Source organism: Colias croceus, chromosome 8 (genome assembly GCF_905220415.1).
Source record: "Colias croceus chromosome 8, ilColCroc2.1".
In the NCBI taxonomy this organism is placed as follows: Eukaryota; Metazoa; Arthropoda; class Insecta; order Lepidoptera; family Pieridae; genus Colias; species Colias croceus.
In genome coordinates, this window is record NC_059544.1 from 3,036,683 (window position 1) to 3,052,628 (window position 15,946).

General features: G+C 30.4%; 1 protein-coding gene across 2 annotated transcripts in view; it reads left to right on the plus strand.

The window, feature by feature from the left end:
• The first annotated feature begins 4,153 nt into the window (after positions 1 to 4,153).
• LOC123693736 (zwei Ig domain protein zig-8-like) overlaps positions 4,154 to 15,946 on the plus strand; it is a 30,878-nt gene continuing 19,085 nt past the window's right edge. For both annotated transcript variants that reach the window (XR_006751714.1, XM_045638936.1), the window contains exons 1-2: positions 4,154 to 4,471; positions 14,820 to 14,914. Coding sequence is in view for 1 of the 2 variants with exons in the window: in XM_045638936.1 (XP_045494892.1) it covers positions 14,857 to 14,914 (58 nt within the window). In the remaining variant the exon portion in view is untranslated. The remainder of the gene's footprint in view (positions 4,472 to 14,819; positions 14,915 to 15,946) is intronic.

Consider the following 15,946-nt stretch of genomic DNA (forward strand, 5'->3'; position numbering starts at 1 on the left):
TGCTTGTATTAGATTACTCGTTTTTAATAATGTTTAAATTAGGGCTTATAACCATGACTTACCTAATTCGCAAATACGCCTAAAAATTAGATTTTAATATAAACATTTCAATAGTTTTAAGTTTTATCTCATAGTTTTTAACATAGATGAACTATAATTATTATCATAATTGGAATATCAGTATTGGTTGGATTGGACATACACTAAAAATTTTCAGTTCGATTCGTAATACACTTTGTTCTTTCACGCAACTAGATCAAGATCGGTATTTCCAATATCGATTTTCAACAACTTTAATGCATAAGTTAGTAAAAACTTGATGTTATTCGGTCGAGATGAGTATGAATCTAATATATTCATCAATTAATTAAGCTGTCACAGACAGACGTCTCGGATTAATTAGGTTCTGACGTGACGTTTAACGCCGGAGTTAGTTGCTAATATTTTAGTAATCTTAAATTACGTTCATATAAATACTAACTTGCTATAAATTTAAAAAATTAAAGGTCTTTTTGATAAAAATGAAGGTTTATTCCTATATATCCCTATAGAATAGAACTTAAGTACATTAAAGTCTTACTGATTATTTAGGTTAGAAATTAAATATTACGTGTGCTATTTTTCATTTAATATTGTTATAATTAGTTTAATGAAGATTTTTTTTCGATTGACGAATTATTATTCAACCATATTACGAAATGTAAAAGCTCGGCCACAATATCGTTTTTTATTACAACTCACTTTTTTATGTTCAGCTTTTTCCTAGAACTCAAAAATTGTTTTCAATATCGAGAATTGTAAATGGGATAAACGCTATCATACATTTCCCTTTTTTGATTTTTGATATTTATACTTTTCATGTAATACTAAGTTTCCTAGAAAATCTACTTTCTATTAACCACTTGTAAGCGTAATTGGGTTTTTAGAAGTTATACCTAGTATATGGCACAAAGCCACATTTTTGTAATATAAATTTAGATAGCTCTCATACAATAAGGTTATACGCTTCAAGTATTTTTCCCAGTAACAGACCGAAATAACGATACATAGGCGCGAAACGATATATTTGTCGTAAAAATGTTTACCGTGAGTTATGTATGCGTCTATGGACTTTTATGAGACATATATCTCAAACAAGACTTTGATACTTTGCATAATATTTTTTTATATGTTCGCGCCGCTTTTCCTACCGTATAAACGTAAATGATGAAGCAAGTGTTGCTATAATAATCTGAATGCAAAGCTCGATTCGTTTTTACTAGTACCTACATAAGATTGTGCGATATAGATTACTGTTTTAGAATGAATTTCGGCAACAATAATTGAAATATTTAACACAATTAAATTTCTATATAAATTATTGATTTTGTTATAGAATTTTATTTAATAACTAACAAAATGATAATTTAACTATGATGGCCATAATATAGGTAAGCACTGTCGCTTATTTGTATAGAGATAACTCTTATGGCTGGTATTTGACACAAGCCAATCCTAATCCGATGTGAGATTTGAGTTTTGGATGAGGGTACTATTAGCAAGGTTTAGAGACATCTATCTCTATTTCCGCATGGTTGTTATCTTTGATATCCGTCTTCTATTGGGCAGATTTACATATTTTGTGTTGAAGACTTAATAATGTTGTTTTCATATGATTTTAGATATTTCTATATATTTTATTAAGTTATTGGTCCCAAACGTGAATATAAAATCTCAAATCTGTGGCTTATTCCTGCGCCGTTTCTAAAAAAAACAACGTTTATAAACCAAACTAAAGGAAAATATAATTTTAATGGCGATTTGTGTTTGTTTTGATTTTTTTTTTGTTACCATAAAAATGAGTAAAATTTCATCATATTATCTAGAAACAAATTGTTTGCATAAGCTTCTGGATAATATATTACTCGTGAGACATTTAGCTTTTGAACTGTAAACTGGAGACAGCCTTTCAGTTTATTCTTACATAATATAATACTTACATAAATACAAAATATTTACTCTTTATAATATTAATTTACATAACCGAAACATAATAGTTGTGTCTACAACGAAACATAACTTTCTATCAATTAAAGTGTCAACAATTTAATAGCACACCACAAGCGTTTAATTTATTCATCACTATGGAAGGACTTCTCCAAAATAGATATCCTTGAATTGAAAATCAATATCGAACCTGTACAATAGGCGTAGCGTCCATACAAGTTTGAAGCATTTTCACACATTGGGAATTCGTAACGAAAACTTTTATTGACTGTGTGATCCCGGGAGAACATTGGTAAACATTCTGTGATGCAGTATTTTTCTTCTTTATTTTCTTTAGCAATATTGTACGTAATACGCAAGGTCTGTATGGGATTTATTTGAGTATACCTATTAATAGAACAATTAGACTTTTATGTTTCGGGCAAACATGAAAAAAATAATATAAAAATAGTGTTTTAGTTTCAGTACCTACGCGAGTTTTACTTTTAAATTTACGTTTACACTAAAAGTTGTATGTACATAATTTTTAGAAATCATAATAATATGTAGGTACAGTAATTCGATAAAATTCTTAAAGAAAAAAAAATATATATACCGGCCGAATTGATAATCTCCTCCTTTTTTTGAAGTCGGTTAAAAATGTAAAAAAAAATATTAATGATAACAATAGCGACAAAACCATATAAAATAATCGAAAACTGCAAATAAACATACGTAAAAGAAACAATTATTAGTATCTAATTAATTAATGTGTGACACTAATAGAGATGGGGTACATTATAAACAACGAGTGGTTCGATCGGAGCGTTTGTAATTAATCAAGAATTAATTACCCGAAATGTATTCAAATAGTTAACCAATACGAAAATTTACCATATAAATTTGACGTGATAATCAGCATGTTGGAATGCAAAGCGAATACTTTCAAGCGTTGATTAACAATGAATAATTTTATGTTTTTAAATCATTCATTAGTGACGTTATTGAAATTTGAGTAATAAAGCGAATTTAGAATCAGCTGTTAGCAGGTAAGTACAAGGAATAGTTTAAATCCAAGAAGTGGCACATATTTCAGCCAATAGGTACGTTAGTATTAACGTTCACACCTATTCCCCATTTGTACGGAACGCTGTATATTATTAGATAATATTATGAAAGTTCAAATAAAAAAGGGAATTACCAAACAATCAAAGAAAAAACAATATCTTTTGTAAAAACAATTTCACCTACCGAACAGATCGTTCAGGAACAGAGAGCTGAAGCTTAAACATAGAAAGTCATTATCTTCGCGGTCTCAAGCACTATAAACTCCGATGAGCTCCGATTCTTTATAATAGAAAAGGAAAAAAAAAGATTTCAGAATAACGAGAAAGACCAAACGGAGCGTAAAGCCTCGTTCGATCCGATCATTCGACCATGATTTTAAGGTTCTATCGATAGCATTAATCTTTATTGTTGGTCTAGTGTCCATTTAGGAAAATAAAAGATTGCTCTACTTTCTGCATTGAGATGATCTAGATAATGCTGAACGTTTAAAATGCGCAGGAAAATGTTATGTTATTTAAAAGAAAATGGTCCGTGGACTACGTTGAACAAAGTCATAAGGACTGACGAAACAATAAAAAAATACAAAATCAAACCTAAAGTAAAATACAATTGTGTGAAAAAAAAATTCTTCGTAGATTATAACTGAATACATCCGGTTAGACTCCTATAAAATATATTAGTCACCTGTGTAAGCACTTTCATCGCCCGTAATTTTATCTTCTTTACTAATAAAAATCGGCCTATATGGCCGGAGTTATTACTTGTAGAAAAACTTTCTATTCTAAAAGACGTAACTACTATACTAAATTACTATAATTTATTGTATTAAAGCATGAAACTTTTAAAACAATCATAAAGTTAATGTCAAGTATACATAGGCACTTTACTATGAATTTTAAGCTTGAGTAGCACACGTATAAAGTTTGTTGAATTGGAGTTATAAAATCCAAATTGAACTTTATAATTTCCGTTTTATAAGTACTGTACTCAAAGGTGTAATTGAGAAGAGAACAGGGATTAATTCAAGCAGAAATGTATCATGAGTGCAGACGAATGTTGGTGCAAAGCTACGCAGGCGCGTTTTCTACCCAAATCGCAGTGACGGTTGTTCCATCACTACGAACGCTCGTAGCGCATCCCTAATCGGTACGATTTTCCGAACGCCGGCTACTGGCTGTTGATAAAAAAAGTTTTTAGTCTATGCGCTTTAAAAACAAACGCGATTAATGTTCCAAATTTGAATGCTGTCGCAGAAAAAATGTGTAGTGACTTCGCGCTCTTTTGTTAAAAGTTTGCAAATTCTTTTGTGGAAGTGTTTTGTTTTATTTGGTGTTAAGTGCGTTAAAACTTTGTGATTAATTTGACTTGAAAAAGTTTGTGGTCATCGTGGTTAAACATTTTCGTTGTATTCTTTGATCGTAAAGAAATTTGGAACTCAGTAAGTCGTTCAATTATTGTATGAAATAATGTATTTATTTTGTAGAATTTTATGTTGTAATAAATGGCACGCAAAAGAGTTTTACGACTGGCGTTTACAGCATTTTCAGTGACATGCAATCGTAAAATTCTTTTCTTCTCAGGAGACGGTAGCTTAACGCCGGACCCGTTAAGCGTAATAGCTTTTGAACCTTTTCAATAACTTAATGACGTACATTGAAATATAAAATATTGTTAAGTATCAAGCATTTACAATTTTAAATGTTCTTTCGTAGTAAGATTGGAATATTTTAGCACTAGGTAGTGCGTATATACTTTGCGTTAGTATAAATTATTGGTACCTTTTATTATAAATAATGAATTTGATTTATTTATATTCTTCAATATAAGATACAATCTAGTTAGTTTACAATTAATATATCTAATAAAGTTTTCTGTAAAATATATTAAATCGATTTACTGATATTTTACCAAGATTAAAAGTGTTGGTATGTACGCAAGCCAATTATGATTGTATTATTACTGTTTAGCCTTAATGTTTTTCAACATATCTATGCGATAAATATTATGGTAATAGATAATACATATTATGGATTTTTTAAGTGAAAGAAAAAAAACCACTGTACAGTGTACAATGACTGTTTATATGATTATATGTATTTTTATTGAGTATATTAATTAATTAAATGTAGTTACTTCATGAGCATGACATTTATGAAACTTAGGAAAATTGTATATTCTTCTTCCTAGAAATTTTACAAATGTTTCACTAATAGCATTCTTCTATTCTAAGAATATAATAGCTTCTATTAATAAATATTAATAGTTAACAATTATGTGCATTAAGAGGAATTCGGTGACAGAAATACACACTCATAATAATTATTCTTGTCTCAATTATAAAAAGGGAATTCCCATTTTAATTATTGATCATTATAACGAAAACTTTACTAAATGAGTATTATAATATTACTTACTAGGTTTCCGCCCGCGGCTTCGCCCGCGCAGTCAAAGAAAAACCCGCATAGTTACCGTTCCCATGGGATTACCGGGATTGCGTCATTTTTTCGGGATAAAAGTAGCCTACGTCCTTTCTCGGGTATCACGATGTCTCCATACCAAATTTTATGAAAATTGGTTCGGTAGTTTAGGCGTGATTGGGTAACAGACAGACAAAGTTACTTTCGCATTTATAATATTAGGTATGCACCTACAGTAATTAGTTAATGTAGGTTTTAAAATACTATATTGATTGAAAATTAAACTTTTCAATTAAAACTTTATGAATTTTTATACCTTACATTAATTCAGTCTCAGAACTTGATACAGCTCAGCTGTTCAAGAATAATTCAATCGGAATATGAATTTTGTATGTATATGTATATTGTATATCGAGAATATGGAAAATAATTCATAAATATTTTATGAACGGGAGCGCGAAATATTTGTAAAATGAAATTGAGACGAAGAAGCACCTGTATTGAAATTGAAATTCGTGTCACGTAAAGTCACAATGAAGACAGATCAATATTTACGAGATAAACGCTGCACGTTGGAAACCTCGATAAAATATTTATACGAAACTATGAAACTCCGCTTGTTAGACTCGTTTGCCTCATAGTACTGAGACCGTATATCGGACAATGCAAATAACTTTTACTGCCTTTAAATGCCTCCTTTGGTAATAATCTTATCACGAATACTTAACATCTCTGATGCTTAGCTCTTCAGAATATAAAGCATAATGAATGGGCTTATGTTAAGGATAATCGGGGCATTATCAAGATCAACGTTCATATTTTATGTCTGTAGTAAATAAATAAATAAGTGACGCGAAACGAGTTCTAATAAACGACTGAAGTAAATTAGTTTATTTCAACTATTTTTATGCCATTGTTCAATGGTAATTACTATATTAAATCAGCAGAGATTTGTATTATGTAGAGCTAGTACGTTTTAAGAATATTCAAATTTTTACAGTATACAGTAACCTTATTTATTATTATTGCAGTCTTGCAGACATCCGCAACAACATGGATTTTTACTCAAGACGAGTCTATGAAACGAAATAGGTATACATACGTGAATTACCTTCTTTCTGCATGCTTAAATAATATAAATAGTTATACATAATACATCCTGATATGAAATCTGAAAGAAACTAATATGTGGTAAATGTTAAAAATATCATATAAAGCCTAAATAAATAAATATTTAAGTTTGAGTGTATGTGTATGAAGAAATGAGTTTTGGTCAAAATACGTACTCAATAGCATTTATTGGTTTCTTGCCAAAATAACAAAAAATGTGGTGGATATAATCGTATAAGTAAATCATTCGACGATTCACAATTGCTTTCAGAAACCTAAATGGGTGAATCAATGTTTGAGATTGAATAAACGTTTTATCGATAGAAATATGAGCCCTTAACTTATAAGCTTGTTCAATATCCTTAATAGCAACGTAAGTAGAACACCGCAAAGTTTTATACGCGTCTTAAAATACTTGTGAATAAAATGACTTCCATGTTCAATGCAAGCCCGATATTACTTGCTAACTTTCTTATAGAAGTCTAGACAAGTTGATTTCGATTTAAGTGGAATTGAATGTCGACTGTGATGCCAATTTGTTTCGAAATAGACTTGCCGTGTTTATTGTGAGAATTAAAATGAACTTCGCTTTGAATAAGCTTCGGGATAAAAACATAAATATTATTGTCAATGGAGAAGAGATGGTGGAGAGAAACGTCATTCGGCATTTTGAAGCTTCATGATCTATTATAAATATGTTTTAAATATTTTATTCTGTTTTGGTTTCATAGCATTTATTTAAAGTAAAATTTTTAAGTGGAAAAAAGTACCTAATAATTTCAAAATTTATAATTATTTAGCCATATTTTAAAAAGTTTTTATCCTGTATCAATGTTATAGCTACATGGATACAAAAAGTTTGTTTTTAGTCAATCTAATTTAACCTAGACAATAAATCAGTCCAACGCGTTGTTTTTGAATAAACTTTTTGTTTCGATAACTCGTTTGTAACATTTGCCCGAAACAGACGGTCGCTTTAGTAAAGTTTAAACCAACATTAATACTGTTTTTATTCAACGTTAAACGATTGTGCCCTAAATACACAATAACATTGTTATTTATAGTTTATTGTTACTTTGGGCTGTTTATAAAATCTGTTATTAAAGACTTAGCAATGAGAATAAATTATTTGTAATTCAATTAATTATTTATTGTATTACGTCGCCTTTGTTTTCTTCTAATTGTGAATGAAACGGTGCTTAGTTCAAGTACCTACTTAAAATTTGTTTTTCTTCAATTTATTAATATAATTTATATTATTTGATGTCACCTTAAAACATGAATATTTTATTTATCTGGAACTACGAGCAGGTTCTAGTGCTTGTCTTGTCTAGTTTCTGTCACCGACGCTGACTCAGTACTTTTGAATATTCTTATAAAATTTTAAAGAAACACTATACATGTAAATTTTTATTATGCATTTGCGTATAAGTACATACCAATTTAATTTTTATATTTTTGATTAACTAGGATCTATTTCGTAGTTTCTTTCTCTGTTTCATGACTAATACTTTTTATCTTCTTCTTCTGTTATAAATTATAAATTGTTTATATGTCTTAAATGATAAGTTTCGTTATCTTTTTATCGTTTTCCTCATCTCCATTTTGTACGGTTTTACTCAAAATGTAGTGCTACAAGAGGTTAAAGTAAGACCGTTCTTTGTGTATTATTATTATTATTTTTTAATGCTGCAATAGGGAAGCGCTTGGCCACGATCTCGCCTGATGGTAAGCTGAGATGTGGCCTAAGATGGAGCGTGCTTCCCTAGAATGTACCTGTTCACTCTCCTCTTTTGTATACAATGAAGTGCTATCTAAAGTATCTATCACTATCAGCCCATATAATTATGTTCCCACTGCTGTGATACGGGCCTCCTATATAGGGTACAGGCAATAATCCACCACGCTCGCCAAGTGCAAGTTGGCGGATATTCTATCCTACAATATGTTTTTCCTAATTCATGAAGATACTTTGTAAACGTATCAATAATATTGCATCTACTGTTTAATTAAAGAAGTTTACTCAGTATAATGATATCAATGGATCAAATGGCAGACGGAAAGAGTCGCTAATGTAAATTGTATCTGGGTCAAGAAAGGTCTTTTGAGAACTCAGCCAATCTTTGCTTTGTTCAATTTTTGGCAAGCCGTTGAAAGAAATGGTGATGCCAGATCGTGGAAACATTGCTTATCTTTATTTTATATTTTGATGTTACTTATTCACAAAGCGACTCTGTTTTTCACATAATTTATTCTAAGATTCAAGATAAAACACATCATCTGTTCTAAGCTTTTTGGTATATTAGGAGGATATTCATTGATATTCTTTAAAGACAGGATTACAATCCAATCCTTGTTACGTACATAATATTGTACTTACGTACCAACAACGCAACTTACTAACCACTCGTGAAGTTAAGAACCATTAGTAGTAAGGCAAAGAGTTATAATATCGATTCAGATGAAAATTTCATGATGACATTAAAAAACTGTAAAAAATATTTATTTATATATGTATAATATAAATTATTAATTTTATTTGAAGATTATGCTGATAGCTCTAGAGCTGATAGTATTTTATACCCGAAAAAAATTAAATAAAAAGCGTACCTATAATTATTTATTCTTCACATATACAAGATAACATTATTACATCTAACAACACATTATATTCACAAAAAGCTTGGCCCTGGGCGAATGTGTCGAAACATTTTCCTTAATAATCCAGAGCTACGATAATCCATTGATATTCTTACTAACGAGTTTCTTATTTCTTTTTTGCGTCACGTCTTTCCGGGTAAGCTAGGAAATAATTTGAAAACGGTTCAAAGGAGAAGCTGGCGAATAATACTTAAGCATGGTAATAAATTTAGTTCCCTTTCCTCACCTCACCGTGCCTATGTTTGCAAAGACAAAACTGTTATGCTATTATAAAAATAATTAGGTAGGATAAAGCAGTCATGTAGGAGATATCGTGAATTTTTCTACGTAATTTTCTACATAAATTGTCAAATTTCCCATTTTTTTATCTTAGATACCTACCTATTGTGTTTTATTTACATTGATAGACATGCAGGAAAATTCAATGTCATAGCCCAAACCTGCATTAGTATCAGTTGAAGACACATAAATTATGTCTCTATTTCTTTTGTGTGTGCAATAAAGCATTAAATAAATAAATAAATTGTGGGATAGTATAGTATTGTAAGTAATCTAAACTAAGGCTATTCATATAGATACATTCTATAACCGATCCAGCATTAATGTAACATTTGATAGACAAACGGTCTACAAGCAACCGTATAGTTTAACATGCGGATATCCGATAAATAGCTCGTATAAATTCAGTCAATTGGGCGATATTTTATGCGCACGCAAGCCGACTTTGCGAATACTTTTGCAGTTAATGCTTGTTGAAAAACTGCAGGATTTCTTAAATTTGTAAGAGACCCATATATTTTCGTGTAGTCTTAGTACCAAAGCCTTTTTATGTCCCATTGCTGAGAATAAAGCAGTTCTCAATTACGAAATGTGAATGCACCAAATTTTATCTTCTATACTTTATCACGCTAGCCCGCATGATAAAGTAGTAGTAGCTGTGTAAATTGTAAAGTTAAATAAGTCACTCTTGAATTCATTCAAGACGCCTCTATACGGAATTTTCTGCTTAACAGAGTAATGTCCTGATAACAGTGTTGATTAAAAGTAGCTACAAGTTTTAGATGGTATATTGTTTTCATTTTCCAGAGCATAATATAAATAATCTGGTACAAGGGGTGCATATTTATGATGTTAATAAACAAGAGAAAAACGTTTTTGTTGTAGCAACCGCAGGGGCGTCCATCATTACATTTTGGCATCGAAAACTACAAGAAAATGATGACCCCATAAATAATAACGTGGTTGTAACACCCAATATACTGGAGCTCGTAAAACGAATCGATACAGGGCTGATTTTATCACGCCTCTTCTTTTATAACATTTTAGTACCATGACACATGGCCTTTGGTTTTTATTATAATGTAGATAATGTATGATAAAGCTAATCTTTTAAATTTATAATAATATTTAACATAATGTTACGAAAAATTAGTACATTTTCATTTTTTGTAATGTTATATCGGTAATCGTATCAATAATTAATTACACCAACCACTTCTTTCACCATATTTCAATAAAGCCTAAGTAATTTAACGTAAACACCCAATTTTCAAAATTAATTAACCTAATGAATTCATAATTCTTATTAAATAATGTTTTTGTCGGTAAAATTCAACATGGAGCGTTTACATAATGTGTTCGGAGTGCTACTTGAAGTCTATCGAAGGATGATTGATTGCCATCGAACCAACGTTTTACTAAGGGTTTCATCGCCTTACATCGCTTACCTTTTAAATATATTATGAGAGTGAATTTTTTGGCTATTTTACTTATAGTTCTTGTCTTGTCTTTTACCTGTGTGTTAGGATTTGATAGGGGTTATTTTTAAAGTATCCGTAACATTATAACGTTGATGATGAGTATTATACATAGATATCGGTCGCAATTTTATTATTATTTATTTGAACTGTTAGTTATTCTGTTCTTACAACAGAATTTTCCCTTAATTCAGGAGATAGCTTTGATTAACAGCGTCGCTCGGGATAAGACCTTTTGGGATAGCCAATTAATATCGCTGAATCAATCTAATAATACAATATTGGCAAAATATTATTTCTTTCGAATATTTATCAATACAATACTGTATGTCTTTAGTCTTCAAACTGTGAAAATTGGAAATTTGAAATATTATTGGAAGCTTATTTTTCATGAACATTGCATGTCTTAAGTTTCATATCGTTTGTTATTTTTGTATTCCTAATAGCGCCAGAATACATTAAGAATTTATAAATAAATGGACGTTATGTAACGATAACACTTCCTTCTTAAATATTTAGGAATTTATTTCTGTAAGTTACATTACCTATATTTTAATCTTGTCACAAGTAAAAGAAATTGTATAAATGTTTCTGTTTAGGGTCTATCCACGTTTAGGCTTTGTGGTATTTGTTTAGTGATTGTGGGTCTTAGATTAATAAGGGTTTACAAGAAGCCATATTTTAGGCGGGCTTTGTTCGTCACGTTTAATCTAAGAACTACTTTCTTCTGAAAAGTCGAAAAGACTTATAAAATATTGCTAAAAATATGTTATCGTGTGGCGTAAGTAGGTGATTGCACAATGACTTTTATTTTATTTTTATTGTAACCAAATAATATCTAAGTCCGGGGTTCGAGACCAGGCGAGCGCGAAGGAAATAAATTGATTTTTTTCAATTTATCTGCGCATGTTGTAACATCACCACTGCTCGAACGGTGAAGGAAAACATCGTGAGGAAACCGACATGTCGAAGAATTAAAAAGTTCGACGACATGTGTCATCCGCCAACGCGCACTTGGCCAGCGTGGTGGATTATGGCCTGTACCCTCATAGGAGGCCCATGTCCCAGCAGTGGGAACGTATATGGGCTGATGATGATGATGAAATAATATCTAATCGAAAGAATTTATATTTTACTAGCTGACCTGATAGACGTTGTCTTAGTTATGAATATGAACAATGAGACAAATAATAATTTGCAATAAAATAATTTTGCGACTATAAACTGAAATGTATCTAGCCTATCCTGTCTTTCAAGTTGGATCAAACTTCACACGGAGTGCATATCAAATTTTAAATTGGTTCAGTAGTTATGGAGTCCATCTTGGACCAACAAAGTGACACTTACTATTTATATTAAAAGATAGCTGTCATAATGATATACTTTGTATTATTTTATAATAAATTAACTATTGATTCTGATGCCATTGATTTAATCTGTAATCGATATTAGCTATGCTTTGAATATTTTATCAACAAAATTACATTTTCTATCAATAAATGCTTGAAATAGCGGCTCGCAATTGAATTATAAGATTTCAACCAACCAAATACAGTTAAGCTTTAACCCGCTACGCTATTATAAAGTTTTAGTTCACTGCCGCTAGTTCAAAGGGAATCTCTGACACTAACTGCATTTAAATTCGGTTTAATTCAGTCGTGTTATTTTAACTGAAGTACACATTATTACACTTTTTATATCTAAGTTTCTTAGAACAAGATTTTATAGTGGTTTTTATACGTCTTTTGAGCTTACTTTAATAAGATAGTTATAGTTCTAAATCGTAATAGGTATTTCTGAGATTTACGAAGTTTTATACGCTCTTGTTTTTGGTGTAGTGTAGTGTGTTGCAATAACGTATGAATTACGAGATAATTTAAAAACCTAGATCGTTCATATACATCATAAGACGGCCTAATAACACAACACATTTATTTTGCAATAATCATATTATTATTATACCTAACGTAAATTTGCAGTTAAAAACAGAGCCACATCTAATATCTAATCTAATATACATAATATACGTATACATATATTATAAAGGCGAAAGTTTGTATGGATGTATGGATGTATGGATGTTTGTAACTCTTTCACGTAAAAACTACTGAACCGATTACAATGAAATTTAGCACACATATAGAGGGTAACTTGGATTAACACATAGGATAGTTTCTTCTAGATTATCCCGGAAATCCCACGGGAACGGGAACTATGCGGGTTTTCCTTAGCAAACGCGGGCGAAGCCGCGGGCGGAAATCTAGTAATAAATAATATCATTCCTGTCTAACAAAAGCCAAAATAACATCTAATCGAAACTTGTATGAAACGTGATACATCGTCATAGGTCTGCTGATAACTGAATATGGCAGGAACAAAATACTGCTATTAATTAGTGAAGATATTTTTATCCTAAGGACGAAAGGACCGCAGGTATGATTGATAGTCGGAACTATCCATCACACGTACACGCAGAAATTATTTCATTTATAAATACAGCTGACAGCTTATTAATTACGACACATTTTGATTGTAATGATAAAATGTTGATATAATTAATACAAGTAGCGACAATTTGTCAATCGTTGATTTAAGTGTTGGAAATAAAATATTTTATTCTTTTAAATTTTTATATATTAATTGTTTTTAATTATTAATTGTTGAGGTTTAAAAGATAAATTAATAGGTTTACGAGGTTTCACAATGTGAATCAATTATGTTTGAGATAGAAATAACTTTGAATGATTTAAATGTGTAATTTATCTACAAAATGAATTAGAATGTTTATGATGAACTTCATTTTTATAAGCATTAGTTGAACGTTGTGCAATATTGCACAGTAGGTATAATGCGAGTATGAGAGATTCTTTAGAATGTAAATAGGTACTATGAAAAAATCTCAATCTTAACAGTTTAAAACGCTATGAAGCAAAAATACTCACTACAGTCTTTAAAGTGGAAACTGTTAAGTGGAACAACAAGATGACTGCTTTAAAAGTTTAAGGGGAAGTTCGTGAGCCATTGTGAACGGTTCGGAACCAAAACAATGGGGAAGCCGGGGTAAAGTAGAAATTACTGTTCAGCCGAACAAGTAAGTTTAATTTTATTTTAAAGTACGGCTGTGGCAGTTTACCGATACTTTGATAAGGAAACACGTAAATGAATTCCGTTCTGCCATTTGGACGGTTTATGTATTTATACTACCTACTAGCAGAAACTTTTTAGATTTTTGAAATAAACTGTCGGTATTGTTTAGCCATTTTAGATAGAATTGCCCACCTAGACAAGTGGCTTTCTATTAGCGTAAAGTTTGATAGAATAGATTATGAATGTATGAGATTGACATAAGTTGTAGATAAACGTATCTCCAGCTTACGTCAATCTCATACATTCATAATCTATTCTATTACGTTACGCTACTTGTCTTGTTAGACCACTTGTCTAACCCCCTTGGCCATATTAGCGACTTTCCTGATCTTAGACTAAGATTTCTTTTTATTCTAGTTAATATTGATGCTTATAAACACAAAATATACATATGTGCACACAACAAAAGATTACTAAACCAATCTTTACTATCATAACATCAAAAGTCAAAGTTCTACCTTGAAACTTTCCGTACGTTAACAAGGCGCAGATGTTTTAAAAGGTTATTAACAGCCGCTTATTTTACAAACAACTTTCACAAGCAGCTTGAAAATATTTTAATACGGATGATATGAAAAAGGGAGCCCACATCTAACTTCATTCATCATATATAAAAGTTGTAGGTGCAAAGTTTCCTTTAGCGAGCGTCAGGCAGATGTTTTTAAGAGGTTATTAACGCAAGCTTTGTTTGCAGGCATAATGACCACTCTCTGGGGCTTGTAGGCGGAGGGATGGCGCGCACGACCGCGGCATGCCTTTTCACTGTGCAGTTTCTTTCATGCATAATCGGTAAGTTCTCGTTGTACAATATTATGCACGGCAATTTATGTCATATTTCACGTTCGGTGTTTCATGCCTGGGTAGAAGGAGAGGCTTTTTTCTATACTAATAATTGTAAGGTTTTATTTTAGACAATATCTTAACAGAAAAGTTATAGGTTGAGACTAACAAAAACTAATTAATTTTTAATAAATTAAATAACAACGAATAATTGAATAGGAATGAAGTATTGTTAGATTGATTTTATAAGATGGTTTTAGTATATTTGTTCATTAATCATTACACATTATAGACGAGTGAGTAGCCTCACTTTATTTAGTAGTTTTTGAAACATTATAATTTTTTTTTTTCTAAATAATGTGATTTTTCGTTTGCATTTCGTGAATATAAAAATAAGAAATAAGTTTATTGCACGACTATGAGCTCGACTTTTTAATAGTTCAGGATACATCGCCCATTTTTGCAAGTGACTATTACTATCAAGCTAATTTTCCGTTTGTAGCTTTATTTTGATGAGACACCGAATAATTTCGTGTACGAAAGTCTCGATTGTGGTAGCTAACAGAGATAACAAGGATAAAAATTTTTGATTTGATGGTTCTCAAATATTTATTACTAACTGAATGTTTTTTTGGTTCAATCTCAAGATAATTACCTAAATTATTCGAAAAAATATTTGTCCTACAAAATCTATGGTTGGTTCAAAGAGTCCCCCTTTCCAAAGTGTATCGATAACGAGGTCATCATAAATGATTATTATACTTACAAGCTGATTTTTTTGTTTTCACTTAGTTAATGTTTATATAATTCAACAGACATATTGTCCTACAAATTGCGTAATAAATATATAATAAATATATATATATATATATATATATATATATATATATATATATATATATATATATATATAAATAATATTTAGAATAAATATTTGGAATTTATTAAAATTTATAATTTATATAAAATTAAGAATTGTACGTAGATTAATATATTAATTCATTGTTATTATAATAAATTTTCCCATTTTACACATAAATT